This window comes from Elephantulus edwardii, unplaced genomic scaffold, assembly GCF_000299155.1.
Source record: "Elephantulus edwardii isolate Elephantulus edwardi_28Jun2011 unplaced genomic scaffold, EleEdw1.0 scaffold00428, whole genome shotgun sequence".
NCBI classification, from domain to species: domain Eukaryota; kingdom Metazoa; phylum Chordata; class Mammalia; order Macroscelidea; family Macroscelididae; genus Elephantulus; species Elephantulus edwardii.
The window spans coordinates 446,656-462,722 of NW_006400178.1; the positions used below are offsets into that span (position 1 = coordinate 446,656).

General features: G+C 37.7%; 1 protein-coding gene across 1 annotated transcript in view; it reads left to right on the plus strand.

Annotated features, from left to right (window-relative positions):
* Nucleotides 1-8,975: 8,975 nt before the first annotated feature.
* Nucleotides 8,976-16,067, plus strand: part of ZNF711 (zinc finger protein 711) — a 111,637-nt gene continuing 104,545 nt past the window's right edge. The window contains exon 1 of the mRNA XM_006902554.1: nucleotides 8,976-9,078. Within this exon, the coding sequence (XP_006902616.1) occupies nucleotides 9,000-9,078 (79 nt within the window). The 5' untranslated portion in view covers nucleotides 8,976-8,999. The remainder of the gene's footprint in view (nucleotides 9,079-16,067) is intronic.

Sequence of the window (16,067 nt, forward strand, 5' to 3'; positions counted from 1 at the left end):
ACAACAGCAACAACAACAACATCCACTGGAGCTTATCTGATGAGTTAAATTATATATGTGGGAAGAAACAATGGAGAAGGTAAATATCAGCTGTCAAAACAAAAATAAGGGCTTACTATAGAACAGAGCAACAACTACCCATGATGTAAATTCAAACTGAAATGAAAGAAAACGAAAATAACTCTGTCTCTGATACACCTACCCCCATTACCCTAGTCACTGAATCAATCGATCTCATCGAGGGTCTTCCTCTCTTGTACCCTCTCTCGCCTCCACCCTCTCAAGCATGATGTTCCACTTCAAGGACTGGTACTTCCTTGCAACAAGTCCAAAGTATTCCAGGCGACTCTTCAGAATCCTTACCTCCAATGAGCAGCCTGGTCTCACCCTCTCTAGGATGAACCTGTTTGTTCTCCTAGCAGTCCATAGTATATTCAACAATCTACGTTATGTAAATTACACAACTTTGCAGAAAGTGAAGAATACTTGAAGCAATTCTCCTGAAGGTAAAGAACCACAACCTTCAATATTGATTATGTCTCAACATAAAGTCAACAAAAAGCCTCACTACTGGACCAATAGGTAGCATCATGATAGGTTGAGGAAAGATTTATGTTGTCAATGATTTAATTTTCCCTGGATCCACTACCATCATCACCCATTATAGCAGCAGTCAAGAAATTAAAATACCTGGTACATTGGGAAATTCTGCTGTAAAGGACTTCTCCAAAGTGCTATAGAGTAATTATGTTGGCTTCATGACTAAGCTGTGCCTGATCCAAACCATAGTCTTTTAATTACTTCTTATGCTATGGGGAATTTGGACCATGAAAAAGGGTGGCAAAAGAAAAACCAATACCTCTGGATTATTGCTTTGGAGAAGAACATTGAATATCACTTGGACTGCCAAAAGTATAAGAAGTGTTTTTTTTGGAGGAAGTGCAACCAGGATTCTCCCTAGAGGCAAGGATGGTGACACATGGAAGGATGTCAGTCTTTGGAAAAAGACATCATGTTGGGGAAAGTAAAGGGTCAGGGGGGAAAAGGAGTCCCTCCGGGAGAGAGATTGACACAATGCTGCAACAATGGATTTGATTACATGCCTGATGGTAAGTATGAAGCAGAGTAGGGCAAGGTTTCAATCTATTGTTTATGTTGTTGTTAGGTGCTGCTAAGTTGAGTATGACAACTATAAACAGCAAGCAAACCTATAAACAATAGATCTGAACCTTGTCCTATACTGTGCCATCCTCATCATCTGATATACTTGCGCCCATTGCTTTAGTCACTGTGCCAATCCATATTGTCAAGGGTCTTGCTCTCTTTCGCTGACTTTCCAAGTATGATGTTCTCTCCAAGGAGTAACTTCTCCTAGCAAAATGCCCAAAGTAAGCGAGATGAAACTTGGCCTTGCTTCCAAGGAATGCTCTGCCTGCACTTTCTCTAAGACATATCTATTTGTTCTTTTGGCAGTCCATGGTATATTCAGTACTCTTCTTCAGCTTCATAACTCAAAGACATCAATTCTTCTTCTGTATCCTTATTCATAATACAGCTCTTAGTTACATAGTAAATTATGAAAAGACCATGGCCTCAGTCAGGCACATCTTAGTCTTTGAACTGACATTATTACTCCTCAGTAATTTGGAGCATTTGGACACAATCTTGCTTGCTGAAACTGAGGAGGACATGAAGCTTTTGCTGCAGAAGGTCAAAGATTGTAGTATTTGATGTGGATTGAAGCTCAACATCAAGAAGACAAAGATTCTCATCACTGGGCCAATTTGTCACATCATAACAGATGAAGAAGAGATTGAGATTTTTAACATTTTCAGCTTGCTCAGGTCTACAATCAGCATTAGCAACCAGAAAAAGCAAAAGATGAACTGAATTGAGAAAGTCTGCTGTCAGGGACATCTCCAGAGAGCTGAAGAGCAAAGATTTCAGTCTAGAGACTAAAGTGCACTTGATCCAGGCCATGGTCTTCACAATTATTTGCTATGCATCGGAGAGCTGGACAATGGCTAAGGATGACAGAAGAATTGATGCCTTTGAGTTGTGGTGCTGGGGAAGAATATTGAACATACCATGGACCTCAAGGATAATAACTAGGTCTGTCTTGGAGAGGATTAAACCAAGTTTCTCCTTGGAGGCTAGGATTTTGAAGCTCCGTCTCACATACTTTGGGAACATGGTTGGGAGGTACCAGTCCTTGGAAAGGTGGAGGGACAGCGCAGGAGAGGAAGACTCTGGATGAGACGGATTGATACAGTAACTAGGGCAATGGGGGTAGTTGTGTTGTATTGATACAGTAACTGGGGCAATGGGGGTAGGTGTGTTGGCATCAATGAGACTAACTCAGGACCGGGAAGGCTTTAGAGCTGCTGTACATAGGGTCGCTATGAGTCACAGGCAACTCCACGGCACACAATAACAATGTGGAGAGGTACTGATTGTAGACTTGCCCAGTGCAATATACTTCTGATTTTTTGACGGCCGGTTTCAAGGAAGATGAATTTGTTGACATGTTCAATCTTTTCTCCATAAGTCTTGATTGATGCCTATTGGCACAGTGGTGAGACTTTTTATTTTTCTTGATGTTGAGATTTAATCCATATTGAAGACTGTATTCTTTGATCCTATGCAGCAAGCATTTTAAGTCTCCTTCACTTTTCAGCAAGCAAGTTGTGTCATCTGTGTAATGCACGATATTGATGAGTCCCTCCTTCAGTCCTCACCTCACATTCTTCATTGAGTTCACCTTTTTGAAAGATTTGCTCAGTGTACAGATTAAATAGGTATGGAGAAAGGACAAAAACCTGATGTACACCTTTCCTAATTTTAAATCATGCAGTGTTCCCTTGCTCTTCATACAATAGCTTCCTGGTCTAGGTATAATTTTTTTTGTGAGTATAATTAAGTGTTCTGGGATTCCCATTCTTCTCAATGTTAGCCATAGTTTGGTATGCTTAACACAGCAAAATGCCTTTGCATAGTTAATAAAACACAAACACTCTTCTGGAATTCTCTTCTTTTAGCCAGGATCCATTTGACATCAGCAATAATATCTGTGGTGCCACAGCTCTTCTAAATCCAGCTTGAACTTCTGGTAGTCATCTCTCAATACTGTTCTAGTAGTGCTTGGATGCAGTCAGGAAATAAGGAGACACATTGTACTGAGAAAATCTGCAGTTAGGGACTTCTCCAAATTATTGAGAAGTGGTGAGGTCAGTTTGAGGACTAAGGTGTGTCTGATTCAGACCATAGTCTTTCCCATCACTTGTTATGCATCTGAGAGCTGGTCAATGAATAAGGATGACACAAGGATAATTGATGTATTTGAGTTGCAGTGTAAGAGAAGAACATTGAACATCCCATGACAGCCAAGAGTACAAACAGATATGTTTTGAAGAGGGTGCAGCCATAGTGCTTTTTGGAGGCAAGAATGATGAAACATACTTTGAGATGCTGTGGGATGCCTCACAAACTTTGGTCATGTTGCTAGGAGAGGCTATTCTTTGGAGAAGGATAGGATGCTGGGAAGAGTGGAGGATTAGCGAAGAAGAGGAAGACTCTCAACCAGGTGGATTGACACTGTAACTGCCACAACGGGTTATTGTGTGTTGGGAAGTGTGAGGATGGCACAGGATAGAACAGGGTTCAGTTCTTTTGTTCATAGGGTCACTATGAGTCGTACTTGACTAGAAAGAACCTAACACACAATGCTAACAACTATGAATCAGGTAGTACGTTGGAAATCTTACATTCTGTCTCTTAAGATTTCTTCAAAACCTTTAATAGTATGTGTATAATAGGTCATGAAGACTTCAAGAATTATTCAGACAATACAGAAAAAGACTCATTTTGTTGAAAATAATAAAATTATTTAGGAAAAAAGTATGTTTCCCTTATACCACAAAAAAGATCACATCTTTTTCCAGTTTACACATCATCGTTGGTTCCAAATGCTTAGATTATTAAAGCTAAAATACAAAATTGAAATCACTTGCAATTATCACTCTTTTCTCCCTGGATTGTATACTTTATACCTATATAGTCTGTATACTGAACTGGATTATATGAAGACAAATGGGGCATCAGGATCAGAGGAAGACTCATCAACAACCTGCATTATGCAAATGACAAATCTTTGCTTGCAAAAAGTGGAGCGGACTTGAAATACATGCTGTAGAAGATTAAAGACTTCAGAAGATTAGATTAAATGCCTTCAGTATGTATTACATTTCAACATTAAATAAACAAATATCCTCAACCACTAGGCCAACAGACAACATCATGATAGATGGGAAAGACTGAAATTATTAAAGATTTAATCTTGCTTGGATCCACAATCAAAACTCTTGGTACCAGCAATTGGAGATCAGGAGATGTATTTCTGTAGGCAAGCACGCTCAGTGTCAGAGACTTGTCCAAATTACTGAGGAATAATGATGTCAATTTGAAGACTAAGATACACCTGATTCAAGCCATGGTCTTTTCAATCACTAGCAATGCATCTGAGAGCTGGACAATGAATAAAGAAGATAGAAGTATTGATTTCTTTGAGTTGTGGTGTTGGTGAAGAGTACTAAATATCCTATGGACTGCCAAAAGAACAAGCAACTGTATATTGGAAGGAAGTATAGTCAGGATGCTCCTTTGAGGCAGGATGGTGAAACCTTGTCTCATACACTTTTGGCATGCTGTCAGGAGGGATCAATTCTTGCAAAGATCAGGAGGGATCAATTCTTGCAAAGAGACATCTTGCTGGCGAAAGTCAGAGAAAGAGAGGAAGACCCTTAACAAGATGGATAGTGCTAGTGACTTTAACAATTATCTCCAGCATGAAGGTATTAAGGATGGCACAGAATAGGGCAAAGTTCAGGTCTGTTGTCCATATGGTGGACTATAAACTGTAGCTGACAATCAACTGTAGTCTATTTGATGGCACCTAACAACATTCAATGAAACTCTCACATTTCTCCCATCTTGGTTTGCAGATCTCAAAGAGACTCATTCAAGAAATAATTCATTTCATTAATTTCATTTAGATTCCTTGCAATCTGCACTATGCCCACCTTTCCTTTCCTTCCCTTTCTTCAAATTTTAGTCTCTTCTTTGAATTGTCTCATTAGAAAGAAAAGACTGGAAGGAGGGAAGGAAATTGCAAAATAGACACGGGTTTTATGGAAGAGTATAATTTATAACGCTAATCTCTGGTAACGCTAATCTTCGAGGACAGAGGCGATTTTTTTTTCCAGCAGAGTTTAATAACTATTAGAGTTCCAAGGAGTGTTGTTTCAGTTTTTTCCCCGCTACCCCTCTTTTCCTTTGGAAAAACTGGAAAACGAAAAAATTTTCCCATGGAAACTCCTCAAGATCCATGCCTGAATGCTTCACCTTGGCCTGTGCGGTAGCCCCCACTGTAAATTGGTTAAGCCTCCAAGCCCAAATCCCGCTGGGTTTCTACATGTCCTGCGCGCATGCGCGAACTCTCCTTTTGCCCCCTCCTCTTTCCCCCTCCCCCGCCCCCGCCGCGAGGGTAACTTGACGTAATGCAATTTCAGCATATCAGCCGCAATATAAAGCAGGGCAAAGAGGCGCGCCTTTCAGGAGCTGGGTAGTTTGTGATTGGTTCCGGGTGTGAGACCTAAAAACCCAATGTGAGGGTCTTACAGATCAGAGCTGCAGCCCCCCGCCGAAATCCGACGGAGCTTAGTCAGAGTCCAGCTGGTGACTGGTGAACGCGGGCAGGTAAGGAGACTCCCGAAGAGTAAGTGGTGGGATATAGATCCGTTTTCCACTGGGTGCCTTTCGTATGAGAAGAGAGGCTTGCACCAAACATGTACAATAGGGCTTGGGGAACAATGGTAGTATCTAGTCGAAAGCCTTTCTTCCCCCTAAGGCAGACAGTTTTACTTACTCCTCAGCCGCTACCATTGGCTGGAGAAATTGAGGATAGTGTTTGTCTTTCAGGTTACCGCTACTTATTCTAGCCTAGAACATTTGAGAACAAGAACCTTAGTTTAGGCCTTCTGTAGTTTAGGGTGACGGGAAAATGGCGGAAAACCGTGCCGCGTCCCCCTGGCATTCCTCTTCAGAGACCCCTTTCCTCCGCGCCCGCCGCGTATTTCTCCCACTGTCTTCCCCTCTTTACCTAGAGCCTTCTAATGGTAATCTTTCGAATGCGTGAAGGATGGCGGCATTTTGTGAGATGGTGCCAACAAATTGGGCATTTTAGGAGGAATAGGGGAGCCATTAGATTCCTGAGGGAGCTGCTTTCAGTAATTGTTGCTTCCACCAAGACACCTCCATTTTGATTTTCAACAGTCTCCCTCATAGCCGGTCAGAAGGAGAAGGAGGATGAAGGCTTGGGTAGCACCATATGGGTAGCAGTGGTGTCGACCGCTGCGCCACTAAGAGGAGGGAGGGAGAGGACAGGAAGAGAGAGTATTTTTTTTGTTTGTTAAGGTCTCTTTTCCACCCCTGTTCTGTTTAAGTTCTAGTCAGATGAGTAATATTTAAGACACGTGGAAGCATTCTGTTTGAAATGGTTGCAGTTTGGCTTGGTGGTGGGAAAGGAAGATTTATGTAGGAAGAGGGCTGCATCTGGAGCTGCAATACTGCTACTTGCCAGGACTCCTTTGTCTCCTATCTCTGCAAATACAATTTTAGCCTTTTTTTGCTCTGCAGTTTTTGGGTTTATTACCTCACACTCCATTTACATCACTGGGAATCTAGTTCCTGATGAACTGTGATTAGAGGAGATATATGAGGTTAAAATTTTACTTTTTCATTTCTGATAACCTTTCAACATGCAAAGATTAATTGAATCATACTTGGTTGATTGCTTTCTCTATTCAGTAAGGATATACTCTGGAAAAGACAAGCTATTGGTTATTGAATCTGTAACACATTTCATACCTCATTTCTTATTCTTATTATTAAGCTTACTGAGACAACTTGTATGGGGAAAAGTTGCTTCAGTTTCTTTATCTGGTATTCATGTGATACTTCTTGCACACCATCTTTTAATACTGCACTTAATAGAGCAGTGAGTAGCTTTATTTCTAATCATTTGTCAAGGACAAATCTTGCTGTTGGTTTGCTTTCTCTTTTCAAAATAAGATCTTGCTGATGATGTATGTTTAAAAATAAACTTTAGAGAATGTTTTTTTATTTAATAAAGTAAATGAAATTCTAATGTTTTTATTAGCGTAGGTAAGTTTCTGTTGGAATACTCTTCTGGTTGATTTGTAGACTTTGTAGACTCAGACTTGAGTCTATGAACCCTTCCCAATTTAAATCTACAAGTTAAAGTATAAGGGAAACCTCAAATTGTGTAGATTTGATTTAAAATGCCAAGCATCTAATTTTGAGTGTATTTTACAATAGGTTAACACAACATTTTTCCCAAAGAAAATAACTCAGTTAAGAAGAAAAAAAATAACAAAAAGAGATTGTTGCAGATTTTATTACAATATGAAAAGAAATAGAAAATTTCTTGGAAACACTTAAATTAAGGTGATTAACAAATTTTTAATGCTTAAATTACTTAAATAAAATTTAGTTTTTAAAGGTATTCTAAAGGCATTTGTAATTGTTAGTTATATGATAAAGGGAGAAATTACTCTAAAGTCAAAGGAGGATATTTTGAATGTTAAGATTATGATTTTTTCATGTATCTATGTGAATACACAGGTTGTTTACTGTGAATTCTTTTGGCCTAATTTTGCATAATAACAAGGCAGAAAACAACTTTCTTGTAATTGAAAAACAAAATTTAGCTAAGATTTGGTAAGACATTGTTAATTTTACTCACATGTAGATAATTTTATCTCAAACATTTAATATATAGAAATGTCATATTTTGCTGTACTGTATTTGCATATACATGTTGATAGGGGATACCCAGTGAGACTTCTGCATTCTCTGTGTTTTTAGAACTTTTTTTCAGGCAAGATGAAACCCTCTGGTATTTAGAAACTCTTAAGAGTAGATTTTATGTTGTAGCTCTCTTTAAAACTTATTTAAGAGGTACAGTATAACTTTTGTACAATATAACTAAATTTATTAAACACTCTTTACTGAAGTTTGATCATGTTTTTGGTTGATTCACTTAGAATTTTGTATTTGAAGGGGAAACACACATATATATTTGCAAGATGTATATTGAATAACAACATCTGACTATGTGTTATAATATCAGATGATCATAAATCTTAGTTATTTGGAATGAAATAGGTTGAGCCTATGTTTGCAAATAAGCATGAGGCTAGCATGACTTTACTGATCATTGAAATTAAATCAGTTGTACTGCTATAATTTGTTAATGTGTATATGTGATTAATTTTATCTTTACTGTATTTAGGAAGCAGCCCTGTTTCATGAGTCTTCAAAACTGTGAGACAAGAGAATATAGTAGCCAGAAGTCCTTACTGGTTCAAAGAACTCCAGGAAAATTGGGATAGAACATTTTACATTATAAGTAGAACCCCAGAAGCCAGAGGTGAACACAAATTTATCAGCAGAACTCTGTTGCAGGGCTGATCTGGGTCTGGAAGAAATGGATAAGAGCCACTGGATGGAATTCACTGATACTAAACATCTGAATTCTCTAGTAATGTATAATTAGCCAAACTACTATCGTCATCCTGTTCTCTCTTTTGTTTATAACTTATCTTTTAATTAGAACCTTAGTGCTAGTTTTGTTCTTTTGCTTGCTTGCCTCTATCACTTACCTATGCCTCTTCAGCTTTACTATGACTTATTCTTTATCACCTTTGGTTTACTTCCACCTGGCCTTTATTTCTGTTGTCACGTAAAGCATTAGGATTGTTTGTTTTGTTTTCCTGTGTAATGAGATTTGTGCACATGATTATGAAACATATTTTAAATTCTATATTTTTTTTTCTCAAAACAACTGACTTTGGTCTAAATGTGTATTTAAACTATTTTTTTTTTCATTTACACAGATCTGTGAATGAACTTTACTAAGTATGGATCCAGGTGGTGGAAGTCTTGGATTGCACACATCAGAATCTAGAATGGCCCATACCATGATTATGCAGGATTTTGGTAAAGTACTTTTTTGGCAGTATTTTTTTTTTTTAAGTCAGAATGTACTAAAAATCAAAGCTGAATTGAGGAAGGGAGAATACATATAATGAGGATTGTTCTTTTGCTTAGAAATATATTTATAGAACTTTTTCTATAAAAAACTTATGTATCAGTCTACTTAAAATCAATCTTCTACCTTGAATATAGTGAAAACATATGACTAGAAATTAAAAACTCAGTTTGCACAGTTCTGTCACATTTTTATACCAATTCTTACAAATAGAAAATGTTAAATTGCCTTTTAAAAATGCATTTTAACTTAATATGAAAAAAATAATGCCAAGGATCTAATTTGTTATATGGTTACATGTTGAAATATTTTTAACATGAGTCGGATAGCATCTATTATTAAATTTTACTTTTAAAAAGATTAAATGGGAGAGACGTAAAATACTCAACATTACTAGTAAGTCAAGATTAAAAATTAAAATAGCAATAAGATTAACAATAACTTAATTATTTGTTATTAATGACTTAAAAAAGTTCTTCATGCCTAAATGCCTCACATCTTCCTCCCTTGGATCAGCTAGTGGTGATAAGCCACTTACTACAAAAATGTTTTCTAATAAATTGCTACTGTTTGCAGAGTTGCCTTGAAAAAATATTTCACCAAAGGAGTATGTATTAAAATGCTGAAAAGTTAAAAAAAATGCTTTTTAAAAATTTTTATCTTTAAAGAAAGAAAAGAGTTCCTAGTTTTGTGGCCAAGATTTTTAGTAGCTTCTAAGCAGTAGTAATTATAAAGAACATATTAGGACTCCTTTGATAGTCAGCAAATATAATTTGAGCAATGTTGGTCTGAATTATAGAGGAGATAGAGGTATCTTAAGTATAGGAGGCAGAGGTGGGACAATTAGAGTAGGCAGAAAAGTAAATGGGAAATTAGGATAAAAATGAAACAAGAAATAATGTGTTAATGGAGTTGTTTAAGCTATAGTTAGGGTTGGGGAACTGGAACTAGTGATACTTGGCTTGCCTTTTATTAGAATTAAGAATATGCCACTATACTGTTCTAAGATAATATAATTGATTATGTCATTTGGTCCCTCCCTGTTGCATGCCTCATTTTTGTGAGAGTCAAAAGAATCTTAGTGGTAAAAAGCTGCACTGCAGTCCCAAAGGCATGTGGTTTGAAGCCACCAGCTGCTCTTCAGGAAAAGGATGGGCAGTCTCCTGTGTGATTGACTGCTTCTGAAAATACACTGGAGGTATCAGTTGTGGGTTGTTTCTGGTATAGTGGCACAACATAACAATAGGGTCTTTATGAGTCAAAATTGACTTGAAGCAGGGGGTTTGGTTTGATTTACATAATATTTATATCCTCTTTAGGATTAGCATTTCTGTCTGAAGAATAAAGATAGGTAGGTCAAGATTGAATTTGATGAGCAGTTAATTGATGAAATAGGAATTTACTGGTGTCATAAGTGTGTTATATTGATAGTTGATAATTTAGAAATAATGTTGGGTGGGGGAAATAGTACAGAAATATATTTGTAAAAAAGGAAATCTGAAAAATAAAAACAATTTAGGAGATTTTTTAAAAATTAATTTATAGCTAGAAACTTGATTCTTTTAAGAATATAAAATGTTTGAACTTTTTTTCAGTATGGTAAGTAAGTTTTGGTTGAAATGCAAACTTACATTTTTTTTACCTTTATAAATAAGGTAGGGATTTTTTAAATGGTGGCAATTCCCCTCTTTAGTGCAAAATATTTTCTACCATGTAGTATTTGGTGAAGTATTAGACCTCCTCCACTCCTTTTGGAAACTGAAATAGGATTCACTCTGAAGGATGAATCCTTAGTGTTAGTGAATTTTCTTGTGTTCCTCTTATCTTCCCTATCATTTTCCCTACTAAATTCCTGAATGTTAGTCTTTTAATGTTGACTAGTTTATTTCTTTTAGTTGCTGGAGAAATAGAATGAATATTGACATTTTAAGGTTTACAGTTCATTTTATAGTCACAGAGTTGTGCAGGCATAACTAATTGTAATTTTAAACTCGTTTATAATTCAGAAAAGAAACCTGGTACCCATTAGCAGTCACACTTAGTCACTCCTCGTCCTAGAGAACCACTAATCTGTTGTCTGTTCTTTAGATGTGTCTATTCCAGATATTTCATTTAAGTAGAATTATACAGTATGTGGCCTTTTATTTCTGTTTTCTTTCATTTATTGTGTGATGTTTTCATGGGTCTTCGGTGTTACAGCATACATTGGTATTTCCTTTTGGTATTGTCATTTAGTATTTCAATGTATAGTTAGTTATATTACATTCTTCTCTCCATTAAAAAATGAATATTGATAGACATTTGGGCTATTAAAATATTTGTAATACACTAAAACATTTTTCTGTTTAACACAAAGTTTTGTTTCTTCAGTACTAGGATATGATTTCCTTGGAGTTAGATGGCACTGTGTACCAAGAGATACTTGAATCTAAAGAAAAAATATCACATCTACTTGGAGTCATTTTTTGTTTGAATTGGGGAAAATATGCATGCACATATATACTTAAACATAGTTTGTGTTTCTGTGTTGTTGCTGTATGATGTCAAGGTGGAACCAACTCAGCTAACCCTCCAGTGGGTTTTCAGAGAATGTAAATTGCACAAGAGGAGATTGCACTTCTTTTCTTCCCTTGAGCAGTTAACAATAGATTCAAACTATATGCCTTCTGATTGGCAGCAAAACTCCTTACCACTAGGCCACCAGAGCTCCCTCTACCTGACAATAGATAATAAAAGGAACTTTTTTGTGAAGACTTTTGACAATGGAAGTTTTAATCTTAGTAACTTAGATATTTTTTTAAAAGGACTGACAAGTTCTTAATTTTCCTTCACACGTTGTTGTTGTTTACTGTCAAATTGTTTCATAAATGATTTTTCATGGTTATAAATTGATAAACTAATGAGAGAAAAGTATTTAATTTCATGTAATGCTGTTTACTAGATTCTTAAAAATTTAAATGAGTGACTTTTATATGTCTTTTACTATTTACTTCAAACTGAAGAGCAGTGATTTAGAAAAGATACTCCTGATCCAAGCCATGATTTTATCCCAGTAATTTCTTAAGCATCTGAAAGCTGAACAATGAATAAGTATGACCAAAAAATCAATGCCTTTAAATTGTAGTATTGAAGAAAAGTACTGGCTATCTCATGGTCAAAAGAACAAACAAGTCTGTTTTGGAGGATGTGCAACCAGGGTGCTCATTAGAAGGAGAGATAATGAAATTTCATCTCAGTAAGGTGGATCCGATGTACCTTCGTTTATAAACATATCCTTGCTCTTCAGCACTTTGGGCAGGTTTTAGGCTGCAGAGTTTCCTGATGCAACACATGATTAATTGCTGAATTGTTGGTGCCAATGTTGTTGATTGTGGATCTAAGTAAAATGAAAGCTTTGAGAATTTCTGTCATTTCTCCATCTATCATGATGTTGTCTGTTGGTCCATTGGTGAGAATTTTTATTTTCTTCGTCTTGAAATGTAATCCACGTTGAAGACTGTAGACTTTGATCTTGTGCAACAAGTGTTTCAAGTCTGCTTCATTTTCAGCAAGAAGGTGGGTCATCTGCATAAGGCAGGTTATTGTTGATGACTCTTCCTGTTATCCTGATGTCCCATTCTTTCTCATGAAATCCAGTTTCTTGAATGATAGGTTCAGTATAGAGATTGGACAAGTATAGAGAAAGGATAGAGCCCTCATGTACACCTTTCTTGATTTTAAAACATATCCGAGAGGCTGGGCTCTATGAGGAGAAGTGTGGCGTCAGGATTGGTGGAAGATCTATTAACAGTCTGCATTATGCAGATGACACAACCCTGCTTGCTGAAACTGAGGAGGACCTGAAATACTTGCTGCAGAGGGTCAAGGACTGCAGCCTTTAGTGTGGATTGAGGCTCAATGTCAAGAAGACAAAGATTCTCACCACTGGACCAATTGGCAGCATCAGGATGGATGGTGAAGAGATTGAGATTGTTAACAACTTTAGTCTGCTTGGCTCCACAATCAACACTCTTGGCACCAGTAGCCAGGAAATAAAAAAAATGTATTGCGATGGGAAAGTCTGCTGTTAGGGACCTCTCCAGGGTACTGAAGAGCAATGGAGTCACTCTGGAGACTAAGGTGCGTCTGATACAGGCTATGGTCTTTGCAATCATGTGTTATGCATCAGAGGTTGGACAATGACTAAGGAGGATAGAAGAATTGATGCTTTTGTCCTGTGGTGCTGGAGAAGAATATTTAATGTACCTTGGACTGCCAAGAAAACAAACAGATTCATCCTGAAGAGGGTTAAACCAGGCTGCTCCTTGGAGACAAGGATTCTGAGGCTTTGTCTGGCATACTTTGGACATGTTGTAAGGAGGTAGGGGTCCTTGAAGAGGGACATCATGCTTGGGAGGGTGGAGGGATGGCGCAGAAGGGGAAGACCCTCTATGAGGTGGATTGATTCAGTGACTGGGGTAATCGGGATGGGTGTGTCAGAGGCAGTGAGATTAGCACAGGATAGAGCAGGGTTTAGGGCTGTTGTACATAGGGTCGCTATGAGTCGCAAGTGACTTGATCGCACATAACAACAACAACAACAACAACAGTGTTCCCTTCCTCTGTTCAGACAACAGGTTAGGTATAGGTTTAGATATAGGTTTCACATAAGCACAAGTAAGTGTTCTGCGATTCCCATTCTTCTCAATATTAACCATAATTTGTTATGATCCACACAGTCAAATGCCTTTGCAAAGTCAATAAAACACAGACATCATTCTGATATTCTTGGTTTTCAGCTAAGATCTGTCCAGTATCAGCAGTGTTATCTCTAGTGCCACGACATCTTCTAAACAGAGCCAAAATTGCTGTTGATGCTAGCTGCTTTTGAATGATTGTCAGCAAAATTTTACTTGCATGTGATATTAATGATATTATTTGATAATTTCTACATTCTACTGGATCACCTTTTTTGTAATGGGAACACCTCCAATCTATTGATGAAGTAGCTATCTTCCAAATTTCTTGGCACAGGCAGCTGAGCACTGGGATTGCATTTTTTTTTTTGTTGAAACACGTCTGTTGATACCCCATCAATTCCTGGCACCTTATTTTTTGCCAATTGCTTCGATGTAGCTTGAACTTTTTCCTTCATCATCACTGATTCTTTTTAAAAAATATAATTATTATACTAGTTTTTTACAGAATTCTAATACATTGTTTTCCAGAACAGAGTCTTCCAATTTCCCTCTCTCCCTGACCCATCAAATTGTACAACCCCATTATTAATCCCTTCTCCCCCTGCTCATCCCTCTGCTTCCACCCTCCCCCCTTGGATCCTCTTACTCTTTCTGCAATATTTGTCCCTGTGGGACTGAGTTAGTTCACTCAACATAATGCTCTCTAGTCCCTCCCAAGTTAGGTAGTAATTCACAAAATCATTGCTCCTGTGAGCTGCATAGTATTCGATTGTGTAAATGCACCATAATTTCTCAATCCGTTCGATTGTAACTGTACCATAATTTCTCAATCCATTTGATTGTGTTTGGACATCTAGGCCATTTCCATGTTTTTGCGATAGCATCTTGATCAAAATGTACTTCCTGCAATGTTTCCCTACCAATCAATTCTTTTTTGTACAATGACTTAGTGTATTCATTATACCTAGTGATACTTTCTGATCAATCAGGATTTTGCCCATAACATCCTTAAGTATTACAATTCAAGGCTTGAATTTGTTTTATAGTTCTTTTAGCTTAAGGCACGTTGAGCAATTTCTTCCCTTTTCTTTTCCTTACTCAACTTTTCATCCATATCATAATTTTTTGCTTTGTCTTCTTATGCTGCCCTTTGAGATCATCTGTTCATTTCCTTTATTTGGGCAAACTCTCCCTTTGTTTTGGCCTCCTAATATTCTAGTGCAATTTTCTCAAAGTATCTTTTGACATCCATTTTAGTTTTTTTCTTTCTAGTGCCTCTTTGTAATGACCTTTTGCTGTTCTCATTGTTGATTCCCACAACTCATCTGCTCTTTTTTCATTAATATTCCATATATCAAATCCATTCTTAAGATAATTTTCAAGTTCAAGTGAGATAGATTTAACATCATATTTTGGTTCTCATTGTTGTGTTGCATACCACCAAGTTGGAAACGACCCATAGTTGACCCTCCAGCAGGCTTTCAGAGGCAGTTAATTGCATGGGAGGAGATTGCTCATCTTTCTCCCATGGAGCATCCGGTGGCCTCAAGTCACATGTCTTCAAGATTACAGCAGAGCTTCTTGCCACTAGGCCACCAGAACTCCCTAGTAGATTAATATTGTTGTTGTTATATGCCGTTGAGTTACTTGTGACTCGAAGTTACCCTATGTACACTCAGCCCTAAGCCCGGCTCTGTCCTGTGCCAAACTCACTATCTCCAACACACCCACCCCAATTAACTCAGTTACTGAATCAATCCACCTTATAGAGGGTCTTTCCCTCCTGCGCTGTCCCTCCACCCACCCAAGCATGACGTCCCTCTCCAAGGACTGATCCCTCCTTTCAACATGTCCAAATCATGGCATACGAAGCCTTAGAATCCTTGTCTCCAAGGAACAGCTGGATTTAACAGGGTGAACCTGTTTGTTTTCTTAGCAGTCCATGGTACATTCAGTATTCTTCTCCAGCACCACAGCTCAAAGGCATCAATTCTCCTTCTGTCCTCCCTATTCATTGTCCAACTCTCAGATGCATAACAAGTGATTGAAAATACCATGGCCTGTGTCTGGTGCACCTTAGTCTCCAGAGAGACACCATTGCTCTTCAATACTTTGGAGAGGTCCCTAACAGCAGACTTTCCCATCACAATAGCTCTTTTCATTTCCTCTCTACTAGTGCCAAGAGTGTTTACTAGAGCCAAGCAAACTAAAGCTGTGAACAATCTCAGTCTCTTCACCATCCATCCTGATGCTGCCAA